Source organism: Oreochromis niloticus, linkage group LG14, assembly GCF_001858045.2.
Source record: "Oreochromis niloticus isolate F11D_XX linkage group LG14, O_niloticus_UMD_NMBU, whole genome shotgun sequence".
NCBI lineage: Eukaryota > Metazoa > Chordata > Actinopteri > Cichliformes > Cichlidae > Oreochromis > Oreochromis niloticus.
The window spans coordinates 1,970,518-1,995,795 of NC_031979.2; the positions used below are offsets into that span (position 1 = coordinate 1,970,518).

A 25,278-nucleotide genomic window follows, 5' to 3' on the forward strand; every position below is an offset into this window, starting at 1 on the left:
CTTTCAAAAGTTCTGCACTTTTGTTTTCAGGTGTTTTAAAAACTCTGTATTTTCCATCTCATTCAATATTTTTGGCTTAATATTCAGCAATTAATTCATTTCAGTGCATACATTCAGATTCAAGCATTCACACTGCAGTTTCTTCAGAAAATGCACTTTCTAGTTATTATTAGTGTGAATGCTTGTAAAAGCATTCACAGTATTGTTGTTGTAATCTTTATTCTATTTTGTTATCTATTCCGTACGTTTTTTGTACTGTATCTCCTTCAAAACCGTTCAACTTAGAAAAACCATTCAAACACCGTTAGATTCCTCTTCTTTTGGACATGACTGCTTCTATTTTTCTCATTTTTAACATTTATATTTTTAATTTTATTCAACTTTTTTCAACAAAAATTTCCCATGTATTTCAATGGGGAGACCCTTCAAATCCTCATTCAACTTACTCATTTTCAAACTGTATCTACTTCAACATAGGTTGACATAGAGCCACCATTCAAACTTTAAAACGAAGACAAGACATTCAACTATTCAACTTGTATTTATCTTTTCAATATCTGTTATACTTTTTCTTCAGTTCCAGTTTAAGTTTCATGATGTTTTTTCAGCCGTTTCAGAGTTTATAATGGGTGTGTATGGGACGGAATGTTGGGGCTAGAGTGAGAAGGCTCAACTGCTAGAGTGAGAGGAGCGAAAAAATTAATCTGAAAATATTTTTTTAAAACTGCTGCTGTGTCCACGGTGTTTGGTCTACAGGTCTGATTTTACCCTCAAAACGTAGCCATCGCTGTCCTCTTTCATCCAATGTGTTTACTATTGTACTAGGTGTTATGGTTCTTTCATAAATGTCACCAAAGCACAGCCTCCTCCCTCCAACTCCTCCATAGACTCTAATGTTAAAATGGCTCAGAAGGTTCGTTTGAAAATCAGAAGAGCATGGTGTTTTTACACTGTCACCACGTCCATATAATAAACTCCACAGGCATGAAAACTGAGAATTAGGTAGACTGGACATTGCTGCCGCTCACGGTGAAGGAATTTCGTCAATAGGACCTGTACTTTTCATTTGGGAGCGATTTGTTTCGGCCTGACTTTTCTGTTCATTTTAAGCAGCAAAAGTGAGGTGCATGTCTGTGTGCGTGTGTATGGAGCCCCTGGCTCAGTCACTATAGCAACCAGGCTCACACCTGCCTGCCTAACGAGCTCTCTCTCACTGTGCCAAGATTCATCTTGAACACTTCTCTTTCAACAGCTGCTGTGTCCACAGTATTTGCCCTACAGCCATCATTTTACCCTCAAAATGAAGCCATCGTTCTTCTCTTTCCAACAGCGTGTCTTTCAAAGCTCAGAGATGTAAACCTTTAAAACTGTGTGGATCCAAGTGGAGTGATCATATTTTAGTCATTCAGTGATTCAAAGAATATGAACTTTTAATATTCATTCAGATGTTTTCTGACTCTAAATAGTCTTTTCTCATTACTTAGGTTTTTCTAATTTACATTTAAAACATTTTCAGCTCTTTTCCAACTTCTTCTGTGTGGATTTCAGCTTTTAGCAGTTCAGCACTTTTGTTTTCAGGTGAAAATTTCTGTATTTCTCATCTCATTCAACATTTTTAACTTAAAATTCAGCAATTAATTCATTTCAGTGCATACATTCAGATTCAAGCATTCACACTGCAGTTTCTTCAGAAAATGCACTTTCTAGTTATTATTATTATTATCTATTCCGTACGTTTTTTGTAGTCCTACTACTTCAAAACCGTTCAACTTAGAAAAACCATTCAAACACCGTTAGATTCCTCTTCTTTTGGACATGACTGCTTCTATTTTTCTCATTTTTAACATTTATATTTTTAATTTTATTCAACTTTTTTCAACAAAAATTTCCCATGTATTTCAATGGGGAGACCCTTCAAATCCTCATTCAACTTACTCATTTTTAAACTCCTACTACTTCCACATACGTTGACATAGATCCACCATTCAAACTTTAAAACGAAGACAAGACATTCAACTATTCAACTTGTATTTATCTTTTCAATATCTGTTATACTTTTTCTTCAGTTCCAGTTTAAGTTTCATGATGTTTTTTCAGCCATTTCAGAGTTTATAATGGGTGTGTATGGGACGGAATGTTGGAGGTTAGAGTGAGAGCTTCAACTGCCAGAGTGAGAGGAGCGAAAAAATTAATCTTAAAATATTTTTTAAAACTGCTGCTGTGTCCGCAGCGTTTGCTCTACCGGTCTGATTTTACCCTCAAAACGTAGCCATCGCTGTCCTCTTTCATCCAATGTGTTTACTATTGTACTAGGTGTTATGGTTCTGTCATAAATGTCACCAATGCACAGCCTCCTCCCTCCAACTCTTCCATAGACTCTAATGTTAAAATGTCTCAGCAGGTTCGTTTGAAAATCAGAAGTACAGGCTATCTTTACACTGTCACCACGTCCATATATTAAACTCTACAGGCAATAAAACTGAGAATTCAGTAGACTAGACATTGCTGTCGCTCACGGTGAAAGAATTTTGTCAATACGACCTATACTTTTCATTTGGGAAGGATTTGTTTGGGCCTGACTTTTCTGTTCATTTTAAGCAGCAAAAGTGAGGTGCATGTCTGTGTGCGTGTGTATGGAGCCATTGGGTGCAGTCACTATAGCAACCAGGCTCACACCTGCCTGCCTAACGAGCTCTGTCTTTCACTGTGCCAAGATTCATCTTAAACACTTCTCTTTCAACTGCTGCTGTGTCCACAGTGTTTGCTCTACAGCCATCATTTTACCCTCAAAACGTCGCCATCGTTGTTCTCTTTCCAACACTGTGTCTTTCAAAGCTCAGAGATGTAAAGTTTTTAAACTGTGTGGATCCAAGTGGAGGGATTACACTTTAGTCATTCAGTGATTCAAAGAATATGAACTTTTAATATTCATTCAGATGTTTTCTGACTCTAAATTTTCTTTTCTCATTACTTAGGTTTTTCTAATTTACATTTAAAACATTTTCAGCTATTTTCCAACTTCTTCTCTGTGGTTGTCAGCTTTTAGCAGTTCAGCTTTTTTGTTTTCAGGTGCAAATTTCTGTATTTGTCATCTCATTCAACATTTTTAACTTAAAATTCAGCAATTAGTTCATTTCAGTGAATACATTCAGATTCAAGCATTCACACTGCAGTTTCTTCAGAAAATGCACTTTCTAGTTTTTATTTAATTTAATAACTGTACAGTACTCTGTATATAGTAACCATTGTCCTTAATGTAAATATGTAAGAAAAACTGTGTATGTTTCTGTTCTGTGTCCTGTGTACTGTTTGTTTGTATATGTGTCTTTTTGGCTGCTGTTACAACCAAATTTCCCCTTGTGGGACGATTAAAGGATTATTCTATTCTATTCTATTCCACCAGCTGAAAAGGCAACCACTGCAAAAATGAAGAATGTTTTAAAGTCCTCATGTCAACCTCTCCCCCCCTCAAAGAAAACATTAAATAATTCTTAAATAATTCTTTTCTTTCTGTAATTTGAGATGTACTGTGACAGTATTGTCATTGTGAAAAACCTCTGTGTGCAACTAATGGTTAAAAATGGTTAAAATAAAATATTTCAATTCATTCAGATTTTTTGTATTCAAAGTAGGAAAAAATATTGTATTTTTGATTTGAATGAGTATACCAATGCATTTTTAAGCACTATATGGTTGAAAATAAATAATTATTTAAACATACCGTGATATATATCGTGCATATGATATAGCCAAAAAAGATTTTCCTCATATAACCCAGCCCTATATGGAAGTTTAAAATACATTAAAAGTAAAATATATTTTACTTTCCATTACTGTGAAATACAACTACCATTCAGAAATTGTCCTTGGATAGCTGTTGCAAATCTATTAGTGTTTAAATATGGAACTTTAGATTATGGCTTTTTAAAATATTTAATACACAATACACAAGCATTTAGTGTATCTGTCCCAAATTCCAGATCCAGGTTCAATTTTGAAAATTACAAGCTTATGTCTTTCAATTTTGTTGAGTTCAGTAGATGAAAAAAGGCCTGAAAGTAGAAGAAAAGCCCATTGTTCAAAGTACTTCATATAGGAAGCTAAAATTTCATAGCAATCATTATATATGTCCTAATTTTAAACCATAAAATTTACAGGCAAATCAGAGACGGGACCAAGAAAATGTAATGATTTGAGATGAATAGAAATGTAATGCAAGGTGAAAAAGAAATGGCCTTGAATTGTTTATAATAAGATGTGCACTAGTAGATAAATAATGTGTAATAATAATAATGTGCATTTTTCCATATACAAGACAAATTGCATTCCACAAATATTGTCAGGTCCAAGAAATAAATAAATCAAAGTACACATACAGACCTGTATGAACTGTGGCGTGAGGTCAGCTGTGAGGAGCCAGTCCTGCAGTCTTGGGTATTGAGCGAGAGCTTCAGGTCTTTCTCCTTCTGGTATCCTCTGCCTTAGCTGTAGCTGTGTCCACATGTACTTGGTCAGCTTCACCTATAGTGGAGAGCACGAAACAAAATGCTTCACTCACTTCACTAAGGCACATAAAGAAGAGGATAAAGTCTCATACAGGTTATGCTCCAGTGACATAAGCAGTATAATGGAACAACTTTAATGTACAGTTAGGTCCACATATATATGGACACTGACACATGTGGGGTTTTTTTGTTTTGTTTTGTTTTTTAACCAGTTTACTGAAAGCATATTCCAATTACAGCTATTGACACTGACATAATGTGCAGACTCTCAGCTTTCATTTCGGTGTATCCAATTTAAATTGAATAAAGAGTTTTTAGGAGTTTGAGCTCCTTAACATGTGTCACCCTCTTTTAAAAGGGACCAAACATAATTGGACAGTTGACTCAAAGGCAATTTCATGGGCAGGTGTGGGCAATTCCTTCATTATGTCATTATCAGTTAAGCACATAAAAGGCCTTGAGTTGATTTCAGGTGTTGTGTATGCACTTGGAAGATTTTGCTGTGAACAGACCAAATGCATTTAAAGGAGCTCTTCATGCATGTGAAACAAGCCATCCTTAAGCTACGAAAACAGAAAACACATCTGAGAAATTGTTACAATATTAGAAGTGGCAAAATCTACAGTTTACTACATCCTAAGAAAGACAGAAAGAAAGACAGAAAGACAGAAAGAAAGACAGAAAGAAAGACAGAAAGACAGAAAGAAAGACAGAAAGACAGAAAGAAAGACAGAAAGACAGAAAGAAAGAGAACGAACAGGTAAACTCAGCAACACAAAAAGACCTGGATGCCCACGCAAGACAACAGCGGTGAATGATCAGAGAATCATCTATAGTAAAGAGCAACCCCTTCACATCAGCCAGCCAACTCTCCAGGGGGTAGGCTTATCAATATCCAAGTCTATCAAAAAGAGAAGAGTGCATGAAAGTAAATACAAAGGGTTCATCTCAAGAACAGAAAGGCTAGACTGGACTTTGCTTTAATAAAAAAAAAAAAAAAAAAAAAAAAAATCCCATGAAAAACACCCAGTTCAGATTATAGACAAGCTAAAACCACAATAAGAGCAACAACAGCATCTTAAAATCAACAAAATCAACCCCAACCAGAATGATGGCAAGAAAAAAAGCATGGAGAACAGCTCATAATCCAAAGCATACCACATCATCTGTAAAACACAGCGGAGGCAGTGTGATGGCTTGGGCTTAGTAAATAAACTGGTGTTTATTGATGATGTGACACAGGACAGAAGCAAACAAATGGATTCAGGTTGGTGTTCAGACACACACGGTCTGCTCAAATCCAGCTAAATGCAGTCAAATTAATTTTCATAACACAGATGGACAATGACCCAGAACATACAGCCAAAGCAAACCAGGAGTTTGCAAAGAAGTGGAATATTCCTTCCTTACAAAGAAATATATAATATTTCATATTCCTTTATAAATACACCTAATAGCTTGGGTACTAATTTTAATTACATTACAGCAGTAGGTAAAGGGCAGATAGGACATATTTTAAATTTAGACCTTTGTATCATATCAACCATAAATGTCAAGTAACGTACATATGTAAAGCAGTAGTGAGAAATGACACAGACCAGCTTGAGGAAATCCCCCTGACTAGTGGTCCACACCAGACATCTGCTCTTTAACGGTCATGTCAACTGTTAAACTGAGTGTGAAGTAACTGATGTCTCTGACATCACTGGCACACAGCTGATGATGTCCACCAGTTCTGTTCCATTGGAAGAGACACATCTTTGGACGGTTACCCTAACCCTTAAATGTTGCTTGTAGTGAAGCAACACACACAAAATATATTAGTAATCAGTGAAACGAGCAAAAAGCTAGTTTTATTATACTAAGCAAAAAACACCCAAAAAGTGACAAATAGTAGAAATACAAAATGCAAGAAAAACAGGAAAAAGTACCACAAAGTTAACAAAAAAACTTAATAACAAAAAAGTGAACAAAGAAGTAAGTTTAATATAATTAGATTTACAAATCCTAAAACCGCAGTCAGAGTTGACAGGTTGGTTATAACTTGTTGTTAACTTAGGGTGTCTGCTTCAGGCCCAAATAAAAGGGGGAGTTCAAAGCACCATTTGATTCACTGAACTAGTAATAACCTACAGGAGAAGCAGGTGATTGGAAGGCAGGTGAGAGATAAAAGGTCTACAAAAAACACGCAGAGGTGGTACAAAGGCAGAGGCAAAAAATCCAAAACGTTTGAAGTCCAGTGTGATGTTTCTACAGTCTGTCATCTATCTCGCAGAAGATTTTAGAGCACTTTACGCCTATTGACATCAAAATGCTGATATTCTTTTTTAGCAGGACTTACACGATCCCACCTTTGCAGTTTCAAAACTATTAGCAAACAGTTTACCGACCCCTTTATTACTGTGCTTTGACCAGAATCCCATGAAAAACACCCAGTTCAGATTATAGACAAGCTAAAACCACAATAAGAGCAACCTGGGCTTAAATAGCACATTTCCAGTGGCACAGGCTGATTACCTCCATCCTGGCATATTAGGGGCCACATTAAAAAAAAAAAAAAAAATATCGCTCATCTTAGGGATGAAGTCGAAATTCTGAGATTAAAGTCTAAATTTTACTTGAGAAAAAAAGTCAAAATATTATTTCGCGAAAAAAAGTCTAAATGTGGTGTTAGAAAAAGGTGCAGAAAGCTGCTCTGGTCAGAAGAAGAAACAAAACAAAGAAGAATCGCAGGGGACACAGAATGATGAAGACAACGATGAATTCAATTTCTTATTAGCCTAAGTCTAATCATTTTAAGTCAACATATCTAATACACCTACATTGTTCTAGGATAAATCATCTATGGGGTTTTGTTCACACATCCATCTGTGCACTCTGACATCTCACAATATTCATCTGAAAAGATACACAAAAAAGAGGGGGGTGTGCAAACTAATTTGTTCAGACAAGATAAAACAAAAAGGTACAAAAAGGTCAGAAGGAGGAGGAAAAATGCTAAGCGGAAACAGAGTGGAGAGAAAAATGACAAAAGAGAAAGCAAGAGACTGCAGTTGGGAAACCACATGGGGCTTTCCGAACTCTAATCAACACTTTACAGACTACCCTATTCAGCCACAGAGAAGAGCCTTGCTGTGGCTAAATTGTTCCACTATATTAACTGTGTGTTCAAAGTCCCCTCAAAATCTGCCTTTGCAGAATTATTTTAACTGAAATTCCAGCAACAACTGTCAACTGTGATCTGTAGTTTGGATTGAACAAACAATAACTTGACTTTAGATAAATAAAAAAACTACCAACAATCCTATACATGTTGTATATCTACAATGTAAAGTGCCTTGAGGTAAACGTGTGAATTTATGCTACATAAATAAAATTGAATTGAAATTGAATTCAGTATTCACCAAAGGAAAGGGAGAAAGAGAACGACCAAAGTGATGAACAGACAGCGTTACACCAACTGTAAACACCTTTGCCCTATAACATGCAAGGCCAGCCAGACGAGGAACACGTCCTTCTTCTCCTCCCACTGCCTTCCAAGTCAGTTGACTTTCTTGCCAAACAGGCCTTGCTCATAATGCGTGGGGAGAGCCACAGCTAAATTTAGCCTCTTGCTACAAACATACACACAACAAGCACTTGGTGCTCCTCCCAGCCCCCAAGAGAGTGAGCAGTAACAGCCACTCCTCAGTTGCACTGCATATTCACATGTACATACAATATATAGAGACTGAAAATGTGATGTCATTCAGGGGTAAAACCGCAAAGGATTCTGGGAACTCGTGGCAAAAGGTACTAGCGCACGCAGGCTTTCAATTGAAATCAGTCACACAGCGATAAAAAGAAACAAAAAATGTCAAGAAGCTGTTGTATTATTAACTGCAATAGCCGGTCGCATGACAGCCACGGGAAGCTGACGGGTAAAGAGATCAGTTGTTATTGGATTACGTCGTTGAAGAGAAATTGTTCAAGCCATGTTTCCGAAGTAACAAAGAGCCGACGGATGGCCTGGATTGCAGCCATTCGAAGACCAAATATAACGTCCCAGAACACTCTAGCTCATATGTTAGTCTGCTCCAAGCATTTCCACAAAGGTAAGTCTTCTGTTGTAGTTAATACGTCATTTTTCATAACATAATTGGTGATATAGGTTATAAGCAAGTCTGGCGCTGAACAGAAATTGTTGCGCTATGCTTCTTTGTTTATTGTGCATAAATAGTGAATTGTCCTGACAGAATATTGCGATTCGCTTCTGTTATTACCACGGTACATTGACAAAAACATATACTTTTATTCACAGGATAAAACAGTTGTTTTGTATCACTAATTGCCCAGTGCGATTACAACATACAATATTATTGTCACTGCTACATTTCTGTAATGCGTACCAGAAATTATTTCCACTACTAATTAATTACCGTTGAGCTCAAAGGTCCTATTAATAAACGGTTAACGAATGTGTATTTATGAAGACGATTTGTGAGACTGGCAAACTTACGATACGTACGATGGTCTTTCGTTCTACACGGTGCATTTCAAGGTCCTGTACCCATCCGTCGGTAACTGGATCTGGGTTTGTTGCAGTGACCTGAAGTTACTAAAAACTTCATGAGTGTATGAACTCACTCCAAGAACCGTATAATTATAAATATGAGCGTGGTGAAAGTTGGGCAGCACGCTAACGTCTTTTGTCCACTCTGTGTGCTCGTAAGGGTCTAACCCTTTCACTCCTTTGATTTTTTCCTCGTATCTTTTCTTTGACTTTTCATCAAGTCTGTCTTTGTACGGACCGGCATTCTTCTCCTTCGTTTTTGTACATACCTTTTTGGGGGGCAAAGAAAAAGCAAGAAGGTATTGGAACCGGAGAATGAACGTTTTGCGGTGCTGCAAATGTTTGCGTTTGATGCATTGCTTTGATTGTTTTGCCACCAGTGCCCGGCATGCAATGCGCGAAAGTCACGTGGTCTGTCAATCTCTATTGAAAAACTCAGACCAGCCCATCTGGTACCATCTTAATCTTGAGCTGATCAGTTAAATAGCAGAGCGGTTTTTTTTAATCAGTCTAACTGCTTTGGTGTTAATGAAATCAATAGGTGCACTAGAGGGGGCAACAATAAGATAACCCAAACCAAAACAGGAATGGATTTACTTTTCTGATTGAAAGGGTCAGTGTCACTACTGGGAGCATGAGGCAACACCTGGACCTACAGAATAGGTAGTCCAACTGCTCCAGGATGGCACATCAATAGGTCCCAGAAGATTTGCTTTGTCTTCCAGCACAGTCTTAAGAACATGGAGGAGATTTGTGGTAGAAGATCATTAACCCATCAGCAGGACATCTGCTCTCTTTTATGCAAGGAGGAAGAAGAGAATCACTGCCAAAGCCGTACAAACGTCCATTCAATTCGTTTTATATAGCGCCAAATCACAACAAGATACTCAAGACACTTTATATTGTAAGGTTAAAAACCTTACAATAATTGAGAAAAAATCCCAACAATTAAATGACCCCCTTTGAGGAAGCACTTAGTGACAGTGGGAAGAAGCAAACCTCTGGTAGAACCAGGCTTGGTGAGGGGCAGCCATCTGTCACAACTGGTTTGGGTGAGAAAAGACAAGTAAGCAAGCAAGTAAACAAGAACCATTAATGGGAAGCCCCCAGCAGCTTACGCCTATTCCAGCATAACTAAGTGAGGATTCAGAGCCACCTTATCCAGCCCCAACTACATGTTATATCATAGAGGAAAGCTGGCATGAAATTCAAACTGTGAGCTGGTTCCACAGACAACAGGCCTAAAAAAAAAGGAAGAACCTGCCTCTTAGGAACCACAAATAAGTCAACAGTCTGAGACCAAAGCACTCTGTTAGGGTGACGAGCCATATGCACATTAAAAGATGACGGGACCTGGAGGAACACACTGTGGAGTGGTAGAAACAGCGCAGAGCTAGCAATGACAGAAAGTGACTGTGACTGCTGTAATGACTATTGTAAACAAAGAACTCCCAACAAAGGCTGCCGTAGTTGTTGTGCTGGTCCAATAGTAACCCATACATGTTATAGTGGTAGCCACCTGTCTAGCACAAGCCTTGCCGTCAGCGGAGGCATCAACTGGGATGGTGGCTGACCTCACCGCCATGCAAACGGTAGCATGATGCAGTGCACCAATGCCAGCTGGAGAGACTACGATACCAGTCCAAGTGCCAGACAGAAACACTGGAAAGCCTGGTTGCTCAGGCTGGCTCCTCTCCAGCACCTCTGCTGCTCCCTCCAGAAGTGACAGTAACACTCCACAGGATGGGGGATGGAGATGACCCCGAACATTCTGCTAACATTTGCTACACCCGCCAGGACATCGGTGACCTGTACCAGATATCTGTTTCGTGTGTCTTTCATCGCATGCATAACATCCCAGATTGCATAGCGAGACCACCGGGCTCTCCCAGGATTGATGTCGGGTCTAGAAGGCAGCGCAGATGGAGGAGGGAGAGGAAGCAAACAGGCATCATGCTAAGGCTAAGGAATCAACCACACAAGCCACCTCTTCTGAGCCTATATCTCTCCAATGCAAGATCCCTTGAGCATAAAACGGATGACCTGGAATTGCAAATAGCGGGAAATCGCTATGTTCGTGACTGCTGTGCCTTAATCGTCACCGAAACCTGGTTTCACCCGGGAATACCCGAAAGCTTGTGCAACAATGGGGCAATTATAAACAGACACTGCTCCCCGAACCTAAAGTACATGTCCGTAAGATGCCGGCATTTTTTTTTTCCCCTTCCTGAGAGAACTAACAGCAGTGATTAGGGCTGCTCAATTAATCGAATTTTAATCTTGATTACGATCTGGGTTTTCAACGATCATTAAAAATGACTGAGCCGATTATTAGCACCTCCCTCGTGCTTTACTCTCGCGCTGCTCCGTGTGGCAAATCGAGCGCACCTCTCTGCGTTTTGAACACGCGTCACAACAATTAAGAGGACCCGAGGGAAGCTCGGAAAGCTAAGCAGAAGTTATTTGGAGAGGAGAGGATAATGGCTGCTGAAGAAAGAATGCCGTTGGTTGAAAAGAGAGGTAAAACGACTTCAGTGGTGTGGAAACCAATGTTCCCTCTAAGCTGCGCACGTGCGCAATTGTGCACTGCTGGCACGGTCTCTGCGCACAGAAAATCTGCGTTGCGCACAAAAAAAAAAAAAATCTAACCTGAATTGAAATTAAAATTAAAACTTTAACAATTCTGTTTTGCAGTGTTAGTCAGTAAGTGACTGGCTGCTCCTGTATGGGATTAGAACGATGCCACCTTATCCTATAGTCCAGCCAATAAGGCGAGTCACATTCGTATATACGCAGCCAATCAACGTCGTTGACAGGCTATGACAGCGTCCTTATGTGCCGACACCGGTGTTTTAGCTAGCAAAGCGGCATGGCTGATGTGCAGTGAAGCCACATTAATGACAACGTGTACAACCATTGGAGATGTGAGCAGGACAGACGGAACAATTGACGGAAAAAGTGTAGACTTTACACCAGTTTTTAAATTGTGTTGATAGGCCACGTAAAACCAGAGTTATGATAAAAATATATGCAATGTTTGGTTTTCTTCCTGAATACTATCGTTGTTTATATTTACTGCGGGAAGAAACGGTAAAAACGGCGTCTTATAAGGAAAACGCTTGAAAGCACTCTCCGCCTGTGAGCAAAAACAAAACCAAAAAACCCCCCACCCTTTCCTATTGGTCGAAAAAAGTACCGTGTCGACCAATCAAAAAATGATATGGCAACGTGGCATCTAGCTATTAAGAAACGGGGGGAAGTTTTAGGAGTGACGGCGGTGTTCTGAGATGTGAGAGATTTGAGACGTTTAGCGCAAATCTTGTGTAGTTAGTGTGTAGTGTAGTCAATAGTTTTGTTGTGTGTGTCAGAACAATGAGGCGGCTGCTGAATGTTACAGGTGTTACAGGAGTGATACATCTCCTGTTGTCAGGCCTGCAGGTATCAGGCTGTTGTTCTCCTTTATCTCATAGTGGACAGAAATTATTTTTTGGAGTGGCACAAATAATTTGTGTGGCATCAGATTTGATGCAGAACAGCTGATTGTTCTGTAAATAGTTTGAAGTGTTTGTTTAAAAAAAACGCCTTGGCTGCATTAAAAAAAAAAAATAGCTGCAAAAAACTTTGTTGTTTGCCAAACTGAGTTACTTTTTTGAAGTAGTAACTATATATAATTAATTGCCCAACATTGGTCATTATATACTGTATTTTGCAGACAGAGTTATAGGACTCTCCCAAACCACAGACTCATACTCATAATACAAGTCAGAGCTTTATGAAAAAAAAAGAAAAGAAAAAAAAGAAAGAAAGTTGTGTTTTCAAAATTGGAGTTCAAGTTATTTTTACTTCCAATAGTGTTAACATACTACACAGGTCATGAACAGGATTTTTTACATTTTCATTGTAAGTGGGCTAAAGCAGTTAATTAAAAGTAGTCTAACATAAATGTAAATGCTGTAATTTGATTACTTTAATAAACCATGTAATGGATTAGATGCTGGCGTGACCACAGTGCACACGTCTGATGTCGCTCACAGTGGTCCAAGGGACCGCTCAGGGAGTTTGTGTGTTCGCTCAGACACATGAAATATTTGAGGGAACATTGGTGGAAACATTATGGGTTCGCGGAGTCAGACGTGGATCAAATATTGTGCAGTATTTTGAAGTTCACTAAACATAGATGTTTACATTTTTCATTTATTTTTTATATTGCAAACATTTGCACTGTAATCAGTATTTGCACACTATTTTATATTATTTTTTGACAATCTTTAAAGCCATTATTCAATACATTGTTATTGTTAAATATCGTCAAATAATCGAGATCTCAATTTCAGTGAAAATAATCGTGATTATCATTTTTGCCATAATCGAGCAGCCCTAGTAGTGATCATCACAGCTGTGTACATTCCACCTGATGCCAATGTAAACATGGCGCTCTCCATCCTGCTGAACACGATTAACGAACAGCAGCGGCCCACCCAGCGGTGATTTTAATAAGGTCGACATGAAGACTGCACTCCCCTAGATCATGTTTACTCCAACATTAAGCACGCTTATAGAGCCAAACCCCACCCCCAGTCTGCCCACCTCTCCCTCCTGCTCTCACCAATCTACACCCCTTCAGATGCAGTCCAGGCCCATTACAAAGACTGTTACAACCTGTCCTGGCCAAACTACAGAACTGCTTCACAAAGACAGACTAGGACATATTTTAACACCAGGACCTAGAAACATTCACAAAATCAGTACTGGACTATATCAAGTTCTGTATCGGAAATGTGACTGTGGACAAAACCATTCGGGTTTTCCCAAACCAAAAACCATGGATGACCAGCCATGTCTGCACACTTCTCAAAGCCAGTGACACTGTCTTCAGGTCAGGCGGAAGACTTCTGTACAGGGCTGGTTGAGCTGATCTAAAAAGGGGAATTAAAAAAGCCAAGACAGACCAGAAAAAAAAGCATAGTCCCACCTGTCCAGCAACAACACACGGGAGGTGTGGCAGGGCATAAACCACAGAGTCTGTGCTGTGAAAACAGAAAACCTGAGTAGCTGGCAGAAGAGATAAATTGCTTCTTCACCCGCTTCGAAACACCACAACACCAGCCCTCATCTGCTTTAGCCCTGCTATCATCCTCATCCTCACCTGGTTCCTTCACCACTCCACTCACTGTAAAGGACCATGATGTCAGACGGGTGTTCCTAGCAGTGAACTCCCACGCTGAGCACCGGTTCCCCCACAGGGCTGTGTGCTGACCCTTTACTGACATAATAGGTAGTAACCAGACCGAAAAGCAGCGCACATTTCGGTGCTTTATTTCGGTGCTTTTTTTTTTTCTTGAGATGTCATACACTTTGGATTCTAGCCAATCATTTTACCTTTCCAAGGATAGTAGGCGAGCCCAGGTAAGTATATTCTTTTAGAGCAGAGCTACAGATTAAAAATGCCCAAGGCGAAGCGGTCAAAAGTCTTGCTGTACTTCACAGCAAAAGATGCAAACTCAGCAGCCTGCAACAAGTGCTTTAAGGTGATACTGTGTAAAGGAGGTAACACCTCGAATCTGATGAAACACCTGGCGACGCATAGCGTTTTTTTAAAAGCCGAGAAATGCACCGTATTTGATAGCTTGCTGCAAGACCTCACACTGAGCACATCTACTGCGGGTGTGGTGCCTGTTATCGGACCCGGAGTTAGCAACATCCCCCCAAGAACCCGAAAAGGAGAGTCCTGGCCCCTAGCCCTGCCAGTGTAGCAGAAATGATGATGGATGATGATGACGACAGCAGCAGCTGTTCTTCTCTGCGTGAGTAGCTTAATGCTGTTCATGTGTAATTTACGTTGAGTAGGCTAACCACGTTATTAAATTAATGCACGTAAGGTGAACTAGCAAACACCGTCGTAGTTACATGCGGCTGTCTTCTCGTTTGATAGAGTGATACCATATATGCCCTATAGCTGCAGAAAAGGCTAACATTGTTATCTTTTTACAAAAAAAAACAGCTAAACATGAGAGGTTTTAGGACAAAGTTTGTGTTTTCCATTGTTTAAGCACCGGTTCCAACCAAAGGAGGTATGTTGTATCAACAGAAAAGGGTAACTTGGTTATCATTTTGCAGAAAAAAAAGAGACTGCTAAAAATAAAAACATAAGAGGTTTTTGGACAAAGTTTGTGTTCTCCATTCTTTAAGCACCGGTTCGAGCATCGTTTAAGCACCGGCACAGTTTCAAAAGTACCGGTTTGGCACCGGTATCGGATAAAACCTAAACGATACCCATCCCTAGTGCTGAGCCCCCTCCTGTTTTGTCTCTACACCCACGACTGCAGTTTGACCCACAACAACATCAACTTTGCTGATGACTCCACTGAAGTCGGACTCATCTCAAAGCAAGTCGAGGCAACCTACAGAGAAGAAGTCCTGAAGCTAGCAGCCTGATGTTAAGAGAATACCCTAGCACTGAACACCAAGAAAACTAAAAAGATTGTTGATGTATAGGAGGGGCTAAGTCGGTGCTGTGTCTCCTGAAGTTGACACAGCACCGACTTAGCCCCTCCTATACATCAACAGTGAGTTTGGGGAGAGGGTCCACACCTTCCGGTTTCTCTGCGTCCTCATCTTTGCTGACATCTCCTGGACAAACAACATCACAGTGGTCGTCAAAAAGGCCCAGCAGCGGCTGTACTTCCTGAGGACTCCGACCTGCTGCTGACCTTCTACCGCTCGCCCATTGAGAGCCTGCTGACATACTGTATCATAGTATGGTAGGGCAGCTGCACTAAGGCAGATAGCGTGAAGCTTCAGAGAGTAGCAACACAGAAGATCATCAGCTGCCCTCTCCCCTCCCTGATGGATATTTATTGCTCCCCCTGCCTCAGCAGAGCAACAAACATCATCAAGGACAGCTCCCACCCTGGTTTTGACCTGTTCAACCTGCTTCCCTCGGGTAGGCGCTACAGGTGCATCGGCACAAGACTGACAGACTTAAGAATGGTTTCTTCCCAAAAGCCACAACCACTCTGAATTCACACATGCACTGAAATATTGTCGTCCCCCCCCGATCCCAATCACCCCTATATACAGACTACACAACTACCATCACCACTGTGCAATACTTAAGTTACGTCCAAGAGCCCACATTGTATATATATATATATATAACACTATTTATTCCCCAATATTTGTATATTTGATATTTTTGATCAATATTTATGTTCACATGTATATAGTGCCGCAGAACTGTGCACCTCACCTCCTTTCTTTCCCACCTGTGTGCACTGAGCAGGACGATGCTCTGTAATCTCATTGTACATGTGTATAGTGACAATAAAGACATTCTATTCTATTCTTCTATTCATACCCAGTTGTTGGTGCCAAAATGCCACCAAGAAATGATTTTCCAGGCAGCTCATTACAACTGGATGGCTGATCACATGGGATATGATAAAAGTCCAGAATTCTATTGGCCAGGTATCGGGGGGGAATGTGCACCCCAGCATATCCTGCCTGACATTAATGACTTTGGGGTGTCCACATTCATGGGCTGCATCCTCCTGAGGCCGCATTTGTAGGCCGATTACGTCACAGCGACGCGACGAAGGCTGTCCAAATTCGTGGACTTCTCCAAATGCGACCGAAAAATGCGTCCTCCTTTTCCCCCCGAATTTGAAGGATGGGTCGGGTGTATCCTTCGTGGCCCACCATATCCCAGAATTCTTAGCACGGCCCAGTTTCCAACAATGCCGGCCGCTACTAAGTTTTAATTGTGTGGATGCCCTCAAAGGCATCCACACTACTGAGTTCCTGTTTCTCTTTATTCTTTATACTTTATTCTTTAAGTTGCCACTTTCTTTGCCGCTTAACTACTCCCTCAGTTTTCAACCGATTTTCTCCGTTCAAACTCTAAACTGTTCTGCTATTTCTGCTAATGTGTGCTATATCTTTTGGTGTTTATTACTATTATACTTTTTAAAATATTACACTTTTTTCCTTTAATTTGTCCCATTGAAATGAATGGAAAACTTCCACAACTCTACTAAAACTTGCTTGTTTTTGAAACTTAACTACTTCCTCATGCTTTCACCTAGAAACTCCATTCAAACTTTAAAATGTTCTCAACTTATTAGGCTATTCCTGTGTGATTCAGCTTTTTCAGATCTTCTACTGTTTTAATTTTATACCTCTAAGTTTTCAGTTCCAAAATTGTGATTTTTCAGAAAATACATGCATCCTATGGTTGCTATGCAATTAACTCAGAGTGAGTGCTGGTCCGTTCTGAATTTTCTCTTCATGTCCGAACAACTTCTTGCTACTCGCTCAATTTCCACTCAACCCCCACAAATTATACATCAAAACGTAGGTATTTTTGCTGGCTTTCAGACAATGTCACTATTTTTATTGTGAGATTTACCGTTTTTTCGCAATTTGCCTCGAAGTGACACAAGGTCTGAAAACTCCCCATTCAAAGTCTATGGGGAGGTTTTGAAATTCAGAGCTGAAATTCTGAAACGGGAGGCATTTTCAAATCGCCATATCTCTTTAACAAAGCAAAGTTAGGACATGAGGCTTGTGCCAATATATCTTCAGACACTGCTGACACTCACAGTGGAAGCAGTTTTTACAATTATCTTACCGTTGAGCAATGAATTACGTTTGTTTGAGGGGTGGAAATCTGTCCTCCTCTCAGTTTTCAAACTCCGAAAATGAAGCCGTTTCTTCTCTCGTCATATCTCCGTGATGGAGGTACAAAGAGCAATGAAAATCGCAGTCAAAGTACACCAAAGTCCGCTGATTCACCCAGTACAAGAATTATGCTGCTAGCCCTCCTAGTTTTTGAGTTACACGACGTTTTGTAACTCCAAAAAACGGCGTTTTTCGCCTCTCACCACAATCTAATTGTGACTGGTCATCAATCTGTTTTTCAGACGCCCGCCCCCTGTCCAGGTGGCGCAATCAGTTATGACACGGCTCTGCAGCTCACAGGTCGTGGGTTCAATCCCAGCCTCTTCTGCTGTTTTTATTAGAGTTGTCAGCTTTTTCACCTTTTTACAGTTATGTGAGAACCAGTTTGGCTCAATGAGTAGCTGAAAAGTTCCAGCCTCTTCTGCTCTTTCGGAAGAATTTCAGCTTTTTTCACCTCTTTTCAGCACAATTTTCAGTTTTTCAGCTCTTTTTTTAGTAAAAATTTCATCTCCTTCACCCCTTGTCAGCTACAAGTTCAGTTTTTTTCAGTTGTTTTAAGCACAAATTTCAGTTTCTTCACCTCTTTTCAGAACAAAGTTCTTCTTCTTCACCTCTTTTCTGCTAATTTCAGCTTGTGCTCCACAGTGCACATTTTTCCTCTCATCATATCTTTGTTTGCAACCAGACCTCATTTGGCTCAGAGGGTTGAGCAGCTGCCGTGAGAGCCGGTGGCAGAGGTTCGAGTCCTACCTGTGACAGTTGCTATACATCTTCCCCGCTTGCATGCACTCTGCTTTCTTGACACTCTTCAGTGTACCCTTACACATAAAGCCATCTTCATCAAGCACGTCTGCGTCTACACCTCTTTTTTAGCAGATAATTCTGCTTTTTCTGTTGTTTTCAGCAACTGCTGCTCAAGTCTCTGTGTTTTAGACGCCCGCCCCCTTTCCAGGTGGCGCAATCAGTAATGACACGGCTCTGCAGCTCAAAGGTTGTGGGTTCAATCCCACCTTGTTCAACCTTTTTTTTTTCACTACAAATTTATACACTATCACAGACCTGTAATTTATATTGCTAATTTATTACAATTCTGCAAAGTTTTATGATTTTAGCAGCTTTTCTAATATGGACCTCAGATTCTTGCTAACGCTCCATGGCAGAAATACATACAAGTACACAGCCTGATGAAGCAGACAGAGGCAGTACCTCTGATTGGTGAATTTGAGCAGAACCAAGTTGTTCTGCCTCTTTTCAGCAGAAATTCTGCTCATTCACGTCTTTGCAGCGCAACGTTCTGCTTCTTTCCCTCTTTTCTGCAGAAATTCTGCTGATTCACCTCTTTTCTGCAAAATTTTCAGCCTTTTCACCTCTTATCAGAACAATTCTCAGCAGCTGCTGCTCATTTCAGCAAAATTGTCGGTCTCTCCACCTCTTCATTTGGAGAATTAGTTTGGCTCAGTGAGATGAGTGACTGCCTTGAGCCCAGGAGAGCCAGGTTCAAATCCTGCTCAGGGCAACATTTTTTTTTTCACCACCATACAACTTTTTGCAACTTTTCATCTTTTTCAACTTTTCAGCAGACAGCTTCAGCGTTAAGGCATCCACACAGCATTTTCGCAGGAAATGCAAATTTTTCTAGTATTACTCTTATTACTCTTTCTGGGTCACAAAATAAACTGTTAAGATATTTTCAGGCGAGAATGTAGCTGTGTAAACTTCAAATATCTGCTCAGTTCATCAAGACATCACGTATTTGCAAATTTTTGCTCCGACGTTTTCGGAGATGTCTGTTACACACCAGCTCGATAACTAGCCGGGGTGATAAGAGCCCACTCCCCACACATCGTTTTCAAACCCCCCACGGTCTTTCGCTACTCAGGTTAAACATGATATATAAGTCACTTAGATCATTTAAAATGTTATTGTTTGGCTTTTTCCAGCGTTTTATTTGTTCCTGAGTAAACCGGTTTGGGTGAGATTAAAGTTATAGTTCTCACACAGCTGAATAAACGTCAAACGGAGAACTGATTAAACAGAAGTGCGAGATGATCGAGAATTTACGCCAGTGTCCTGTTGTATTTTACATAGCAAGGAGCAGACGGCCGAGTTTAAACTCCACCGAGACAGCGGTGACGCAAAACTGAAGGCTAGACCGTCCAGTTTCACAGCCGCTCACTTCTAGCCTACCTGACCTTCGGAGGACCAGGCACACGTAGACTGCGAAGGCCGGGTCCTCAGGAGGATGAATTTGGACACCCCTTTTGTGCTCATTACCATTAATGGAGGTTCCATATTTTTTAATTAAAACGAAAGTTGTAGATTGGCCTATAATTACCCAAGATAGGTGGGTCAAGTGATGGCTTTTTTTTTTTTTATTATACCTTTATTTAACCAGGAAAAGTCCCATTGAGATTAAGAACCTCTTTTTCAAGGGAGTCCTGGCCAAGAGGCGACAACAGTGACAACAGAGGCTTTTTAAGTGACGGTTTACTGTATTACTGTAATGTTAAAGGCCTGTGACATGTAGCCCATTAATAGAAATAGATTGATCATATTTAAGGACTGGTAGGACATCTTTTAGCAGTCTTGTACGAATGGAGGTATAATAGACACACTGATTAATTGTAGGAAGTGAGTATGAAATTTACTCAGAGAGATCAATTGGACAAAGTCTAAAAAAATATCAAGACTATCGACAGTAGCTGTACAAAATGATAGGTCTGTAAGATGGTTCTGAATATTTTTTTTAGTCTAATGGTTAAAATTTTATTTCTGAAAAAAATTCATGAAGTCATTACTAGTTAAAGTTAAAGGAATGCTTGGCTTAAGAGAGCTCTGACTTTTGTCAGCCTGGCTGCAATGCTGGAAAAAAGTAGCTGATCTGCACTGTTTTGGCACATGGTACTGAAGAAGATAATGGTGGAGGAATTATATTGTTAAATTTAGTTACAGACACTTTCAGAACGATATCTACTACAGTGAAATGTGTTCCCAACTGCTGTATAATGCATTATTGTAAAGTTAAACATTATTAAGAAATGATTAGACAAAAGACGGTTTTCAGGGAAAAGGAAAAACAAAAACAAAATGACACTGAATAGGCCACTGGTGTGAATGTCTTTGAACAAACAAGCAGAAACAGACTTCATGAGGATGGCCTGAGAATCTTCTTTTATACAACACAAACACTGTAAGAGCATATGGGAGATGGACACAACACAAAATAACAATGTTCAGTGGCTAGTAAAGCTAACAGCAGACCATAGTCCCTGAATAGGGTCCAGTAACCATCAGAGAGGCAGACATCCCCCCCCCCCAAAAAAAAACAGGTCTCAAGTATGAAAAGTTGGACAGCACCATGCCCAGAAATTATTCACTTCACAGCTACTGAGCTACTGGCTAAAGAAGTCAACTGCACTCCATGGATGAGATGCACCCACAATGGCCAGACAGTCCTGATCCCCAAGAATCATCAGAAGGCACTTGTCTCATCCAATTATCAGCCAACAATGTACCTCAGCACAACACAGAAGCTCCTGTCAGGCATCATACTGGCTAAGATGAATAGACACTTGACAGGGCTCAGAAGGGAACTGGCAGAAACACCCAGAGGGGCAAAACATCAGATACTGGTAGACAGAGCATACACTGAGAGACCAGACTGATCAAGAAAGCCTATGACTCAATGCTCCCCACATGGATCCTGGAATACCAGAACTGTACATGATCACCAGGATCCTAAGAGCGTTCATCAGGAATTCAAGGAGGAGGAGCAAGAAGAGGAACATCATGAAAGGACAGGCACCACTAGCAAATAGAAGAAGTGGCTGAGATGGAGTGGCAGGAAAACACTGGACTGTCGCACAGCGACACTACTCATGGCAGCACAGGAACAAGCGCTAAGCAGAAAAGCCATAGAGGCTGGGTTCTACCACACCACGGAAGACCCCAGGTGCAGGCTGTGGAAAGATGCCCCTGAGACAATGCAGCACATAACAGCAGGTTTCAAGATGCTAGCAGGTAGCACATATATGGAACGTCATAACCAAGTGGCTAGCACAGTATATAGGAATATCTGTGCGCCTAGTATGACATTGAAGTCGCAAGATCAAAATGGGACAGGTTGGTTCCACAGGATCTTGACTGGAGCTAAGATCCTGTGGAATTTTCAGATACAGACAGACAAACTGGTGATGGCTAAACAACAGATACAGTAAAGGTGGACAAGCAGAGTGATGAAGAGTAATGACACATGTAGCTATACCAAATGATAGCAACATCAGGAAAAAGAACATGAGAAGCTTGAGAAATACCAACAATGTGGAAAGTTAAGGCAACAGTGGTCCCTGACATCCGAGATCTCTGTCCAAAAGAGTGCACTCCTAGGAGCAGCAAAAATACTACATAGGACTCTTAACCTGTGTGTTGCTATGTGTGTAAATATACACACATACACATATACACTAACTCATTTTATATATGGAAACCTTTAAGACTATGAAGAACATTGTTATGCTTTGTTTAATCTCTGATAAGGTTTTAAGAGTCACTGACGATCTGTCTATTCTAACTTGCTGCACCGTACCAGGTATGAGCAAGTGGTGCATTTATTGTGTATCTGGCATATTAGCAGCTCATGCAGCCATAAACTTAGTCGGTAAATGGTAAATGGACTGGTTCTTATTTTGTGCTTTTCTACTATTTCTGTGCACTGAAAGCACTTTATCATATAAGCACTTTTTTCTGTGAGTGTTTCTTTTCTATCGAACATTCACACACATTCGTACTCCAATAGATGTGTCGCAGAGAAACTCGGGTTTCATATCTTGCCCAACGATATTTGGCATGCAGACTGGAGTAGCCAGGGATCAAACTAACCTTCGGATGAATAGATGACCTGCTCTACCTCCTGAGCTGCAGCCAAGATTCAATATATAATTTTATATATGAATTGATGTATAAAAAAAAATAAAAAAAAATAACACAACCCTAAGCACAAATTGCTGTAAAAAAAATTCACTTTACATCTTCAAGGATTTTGAGATCATTTTCAGTAAACAAAGGCAGCTCACAGTCACGTGAGCTGTTAAAATGTTAATATTAAAGTGATTCCCTACTATCGAGTGCTAAAGTGCTAACTCAAAAGGATTCTTTCTATGATATTGTAAAGTTTTTCCTCACTATGTAAAAGGCCCAGTGATGAATTATGTCATTATTTGGTGCTATATAATGACGTTTAAATTTTTCCTTAGCTGAACTGAATTGAACTATGTTGAACAAACTGGAATGTTGGTGGCAGGTACAGGAATGGCTCTGCAGAAAATAAACAATCAGCTGCATATTGACATATTGCATTTACTATCAGGGACAAATAATCACTTTTTGCACCTTGGGAGGAAGTGGTGTCCATCAATGCTGCAACAGACTTTGAGATAATGTAAATATTTGAGCTGTCATTGTAGGAAAACTACATGTTACACATGCTAACCTCCTGAAGTGTCCTAGAAAGCCACAGTAGTGAAGAGAGTGAGACAGCATGACTGACAGGAGCACCCTGGACCCGAAGAAGCTACATACAGTTCAACCTTATAATTTTTTGTTTGGTTTGAATCTGTGCTTTACCGTCTGTGACATACGTCTTCGAAGGTTTTAAGAAATCTGCACTTGAAGCTAAAGTTAACTCCTGTGTGACTGCCCAACTTTAAATTCGAGAGCCCCACCCCACCCACCTCGGCCTTTCATAGTTATTATAATCATATTAAAATATAGTATGAGAGGGTAATTTAAAAAAATAAAATAAAAAATAAATAAAAACTTGCTGCAAAGTGAACAACCCTTTCTATGTCACGGAATCTAAGAGATAACATGGCGTAGCATGTCTTTAAATTGCGTATACAATACAATCATTCTCTTGCTTTCAAAGAAGCAAAAGACTGGATAAACAGCCGGTAGAACCCTGGGTCACCTATGGATCTTAAACGTACCTCTAAAGTACGGATCTCCCGCCGGGTGAAGTCGTTGGATGCGGCGCATCTTGTCCTAAGAGAGAGGAGGCTGCTGATCGAGATGTCCACCAGATGCTGGATGAGTCGGCACTGGTGCAGAGCTTCCTGAGCTCCTGTTGGTTTCGCCGTGCTGCTGAGGGCCGACCTGTCTCCTCTGTCCACAGCTCCGTCCATTCCACCACATTGGCGCGACTTGTGTCATAAACTGCGACCTGAAGACGTTTCGCACACTGCCGTCAGCGCTTCCTCCAAACACTGCATGCTTTGACAAGTTTCCGTGTTTGTACTTCAGCTGCTACTAGTGTTCAGTGGGTTTCACCAAGATATGTAAGAATAAAACAAATGCAGCGGCAAAACCTTCTCGCTAAACTTGTGTCTGTGTAAGATTAATTAATATAAAGTAGCCGAAGCTGTAATATGACAGTTTTGAGTGTATGTATGAGCTGGTTCTTCAACAGGTGATGTTTCCCAAATAACACGAAAACTTTCCCTGTTTTATTGTTGCTTTGAACAAAAACACACCTAGGAACCAGCTTATCTCTATACCTAGCTTGTTCTTGACGATAAAATGAAAACGAGAAAAAGTGGAGCACACCGGAAACTGAGACCTTTCGCATTCAAAGTAAAAGTTTCAAGCTTTTAACATTGTATTGCAACCTGACACATGACAAATAAGAGGAGCTAACCCCCCAAAGTACAACTTGCTTGAATATTAAATATCCTTCAAATGTTTTCGTCACTTTTGAAAAGCATGAATGTTTATGAGTGCGACCATCGGAGTATTGTCAGTGTTGTGATTCGGGTGGAATGGCCGTAGACTGCAAATTAAAGTACCCACCATAAAGCTCACACAAGCGATGTGTCGTGTCGGTCAGGAACAAAAACAGCTATAGAGCCGGCTCTTTGAAGTGAACGATAGAATACGGTTCCTGCCTGGGAATCGGATACACTTTTTTCCCTCCCCGCCCCCTGATTTTTACCCCGTTCAAGTCGTACGTGATTGGGCTACTATGTGACGTCTGAGTGTCCGCAGCAAACAATTATTGGTCCACTGAGGAAGAAGGGGGAGGGGTTACAGACCCAGCACATACACGCACACAGAAGCATAAGGGAGGTACGAGACTTCTGAGAGTGAGAGAGAGAGAGCAGCCACTGCACAGACAACAAGCTGGGAAGGTGAGAAAATGAGTGACAACAGGAAACGCAGTAAAATTTTAGTCTTCTCAAAGAGAATTTTCTCCAGACAGGAATATATTAAATATTTTAATCTCTATTTTGTTGCGTGATTCTTTATGTTGTTTCACTGTGAATAGTTAAGTTTATAAATATTTATGAGGTAGATATGTGTTTTGTATGTTTTTTGTAGCACTGTTCCATGTTGAGTATAATAAGCCATATAAATATTAAACATTTGGTATAATGTATGTTTTGTATATTACTAATTTAAATGAATTGATTACACATAAGTTTGTTTTTGGTAATGCATTTATTTAAGAATTATCCTTTCTGAAGCATTAGATGGCTATATTTACAAAAC

At 40.2% G+C, this 25,278-nt stretch overlaps 1 protein-coding gene across 3 annotated transcripts; it reads right to left on the reverse strand.

The window, feature by feature from the left end:
- Window positions 1-3,895: 3,895 nt before the first annotated feature.
- On the reverse strand, window positions 3,896-24,716 carry LOC109200673 (kinase suppressor of Ras 1). 3 transcript variants are annotated; one of them, XM_019356252.2, is made up of 4 exons: window positions 24,580-24,681; window positions 23,721-24,036; window positions 4,381-4,521; window positions 3,896-4,052 (listed from the first exon to the last, which is right to left on the reverse strand). In XM_019356252.2, the coding sequence occupies exons 2-4, from the start codon at window positions 23,913-23,915 to the stop codon at window positions 4,002-4,004; spliced, it is 387 nt and encodes a 128-aa protein (XP_019211797.1). In that variant the 5' UTR covers window positions 23,916-24,036; window positions 24,580-24,681; the 3' UTR covers window positions 3,896-4,001. The 3 variants fall into 3 exon arrangements, with proteins under 3 accessions (XP_019211797.1, XP_025754324.1, XP_019211796.1); XM_019356251.2 differs by having other exon boundaries at window positions 3,898-4,052; window positions 23,721-23,953; window positions 24,580-24,716; XM_025898539.1 differs by lacking the exon at window positions 24,580-24,681 and having other exon boundaries at window positions 23,721-24,553.
- Between the last annotated feature and the right edge of the window lie 562 nt (window positions 24,717-25,278).

Bases quoted from the DNA above. Each gene is read 5' to 3' on its own strand.
- LOC109200673 (XM_019356252.2), bottom strand. From the start codon at position 23,915: ATGGACGGAGCTGTGGACAGAGGAGACAGGTCGGCCCTCAGCAGCACG. The intron at 4,522-23,720 runs GTACGTTTAAGA...TCTCCACTATAG, and splicing joins GGGAGATCCGTACTTTAGAG to GTGAAGCTGACCAAGTACAT. The intron at 4,053-4,380 runs GTCTGTATGTGT...TTCTACTTTCAG, and splicing joins TCACGCCACAGTTCATACAG to GCCTTTTTTCATCTACTGAA.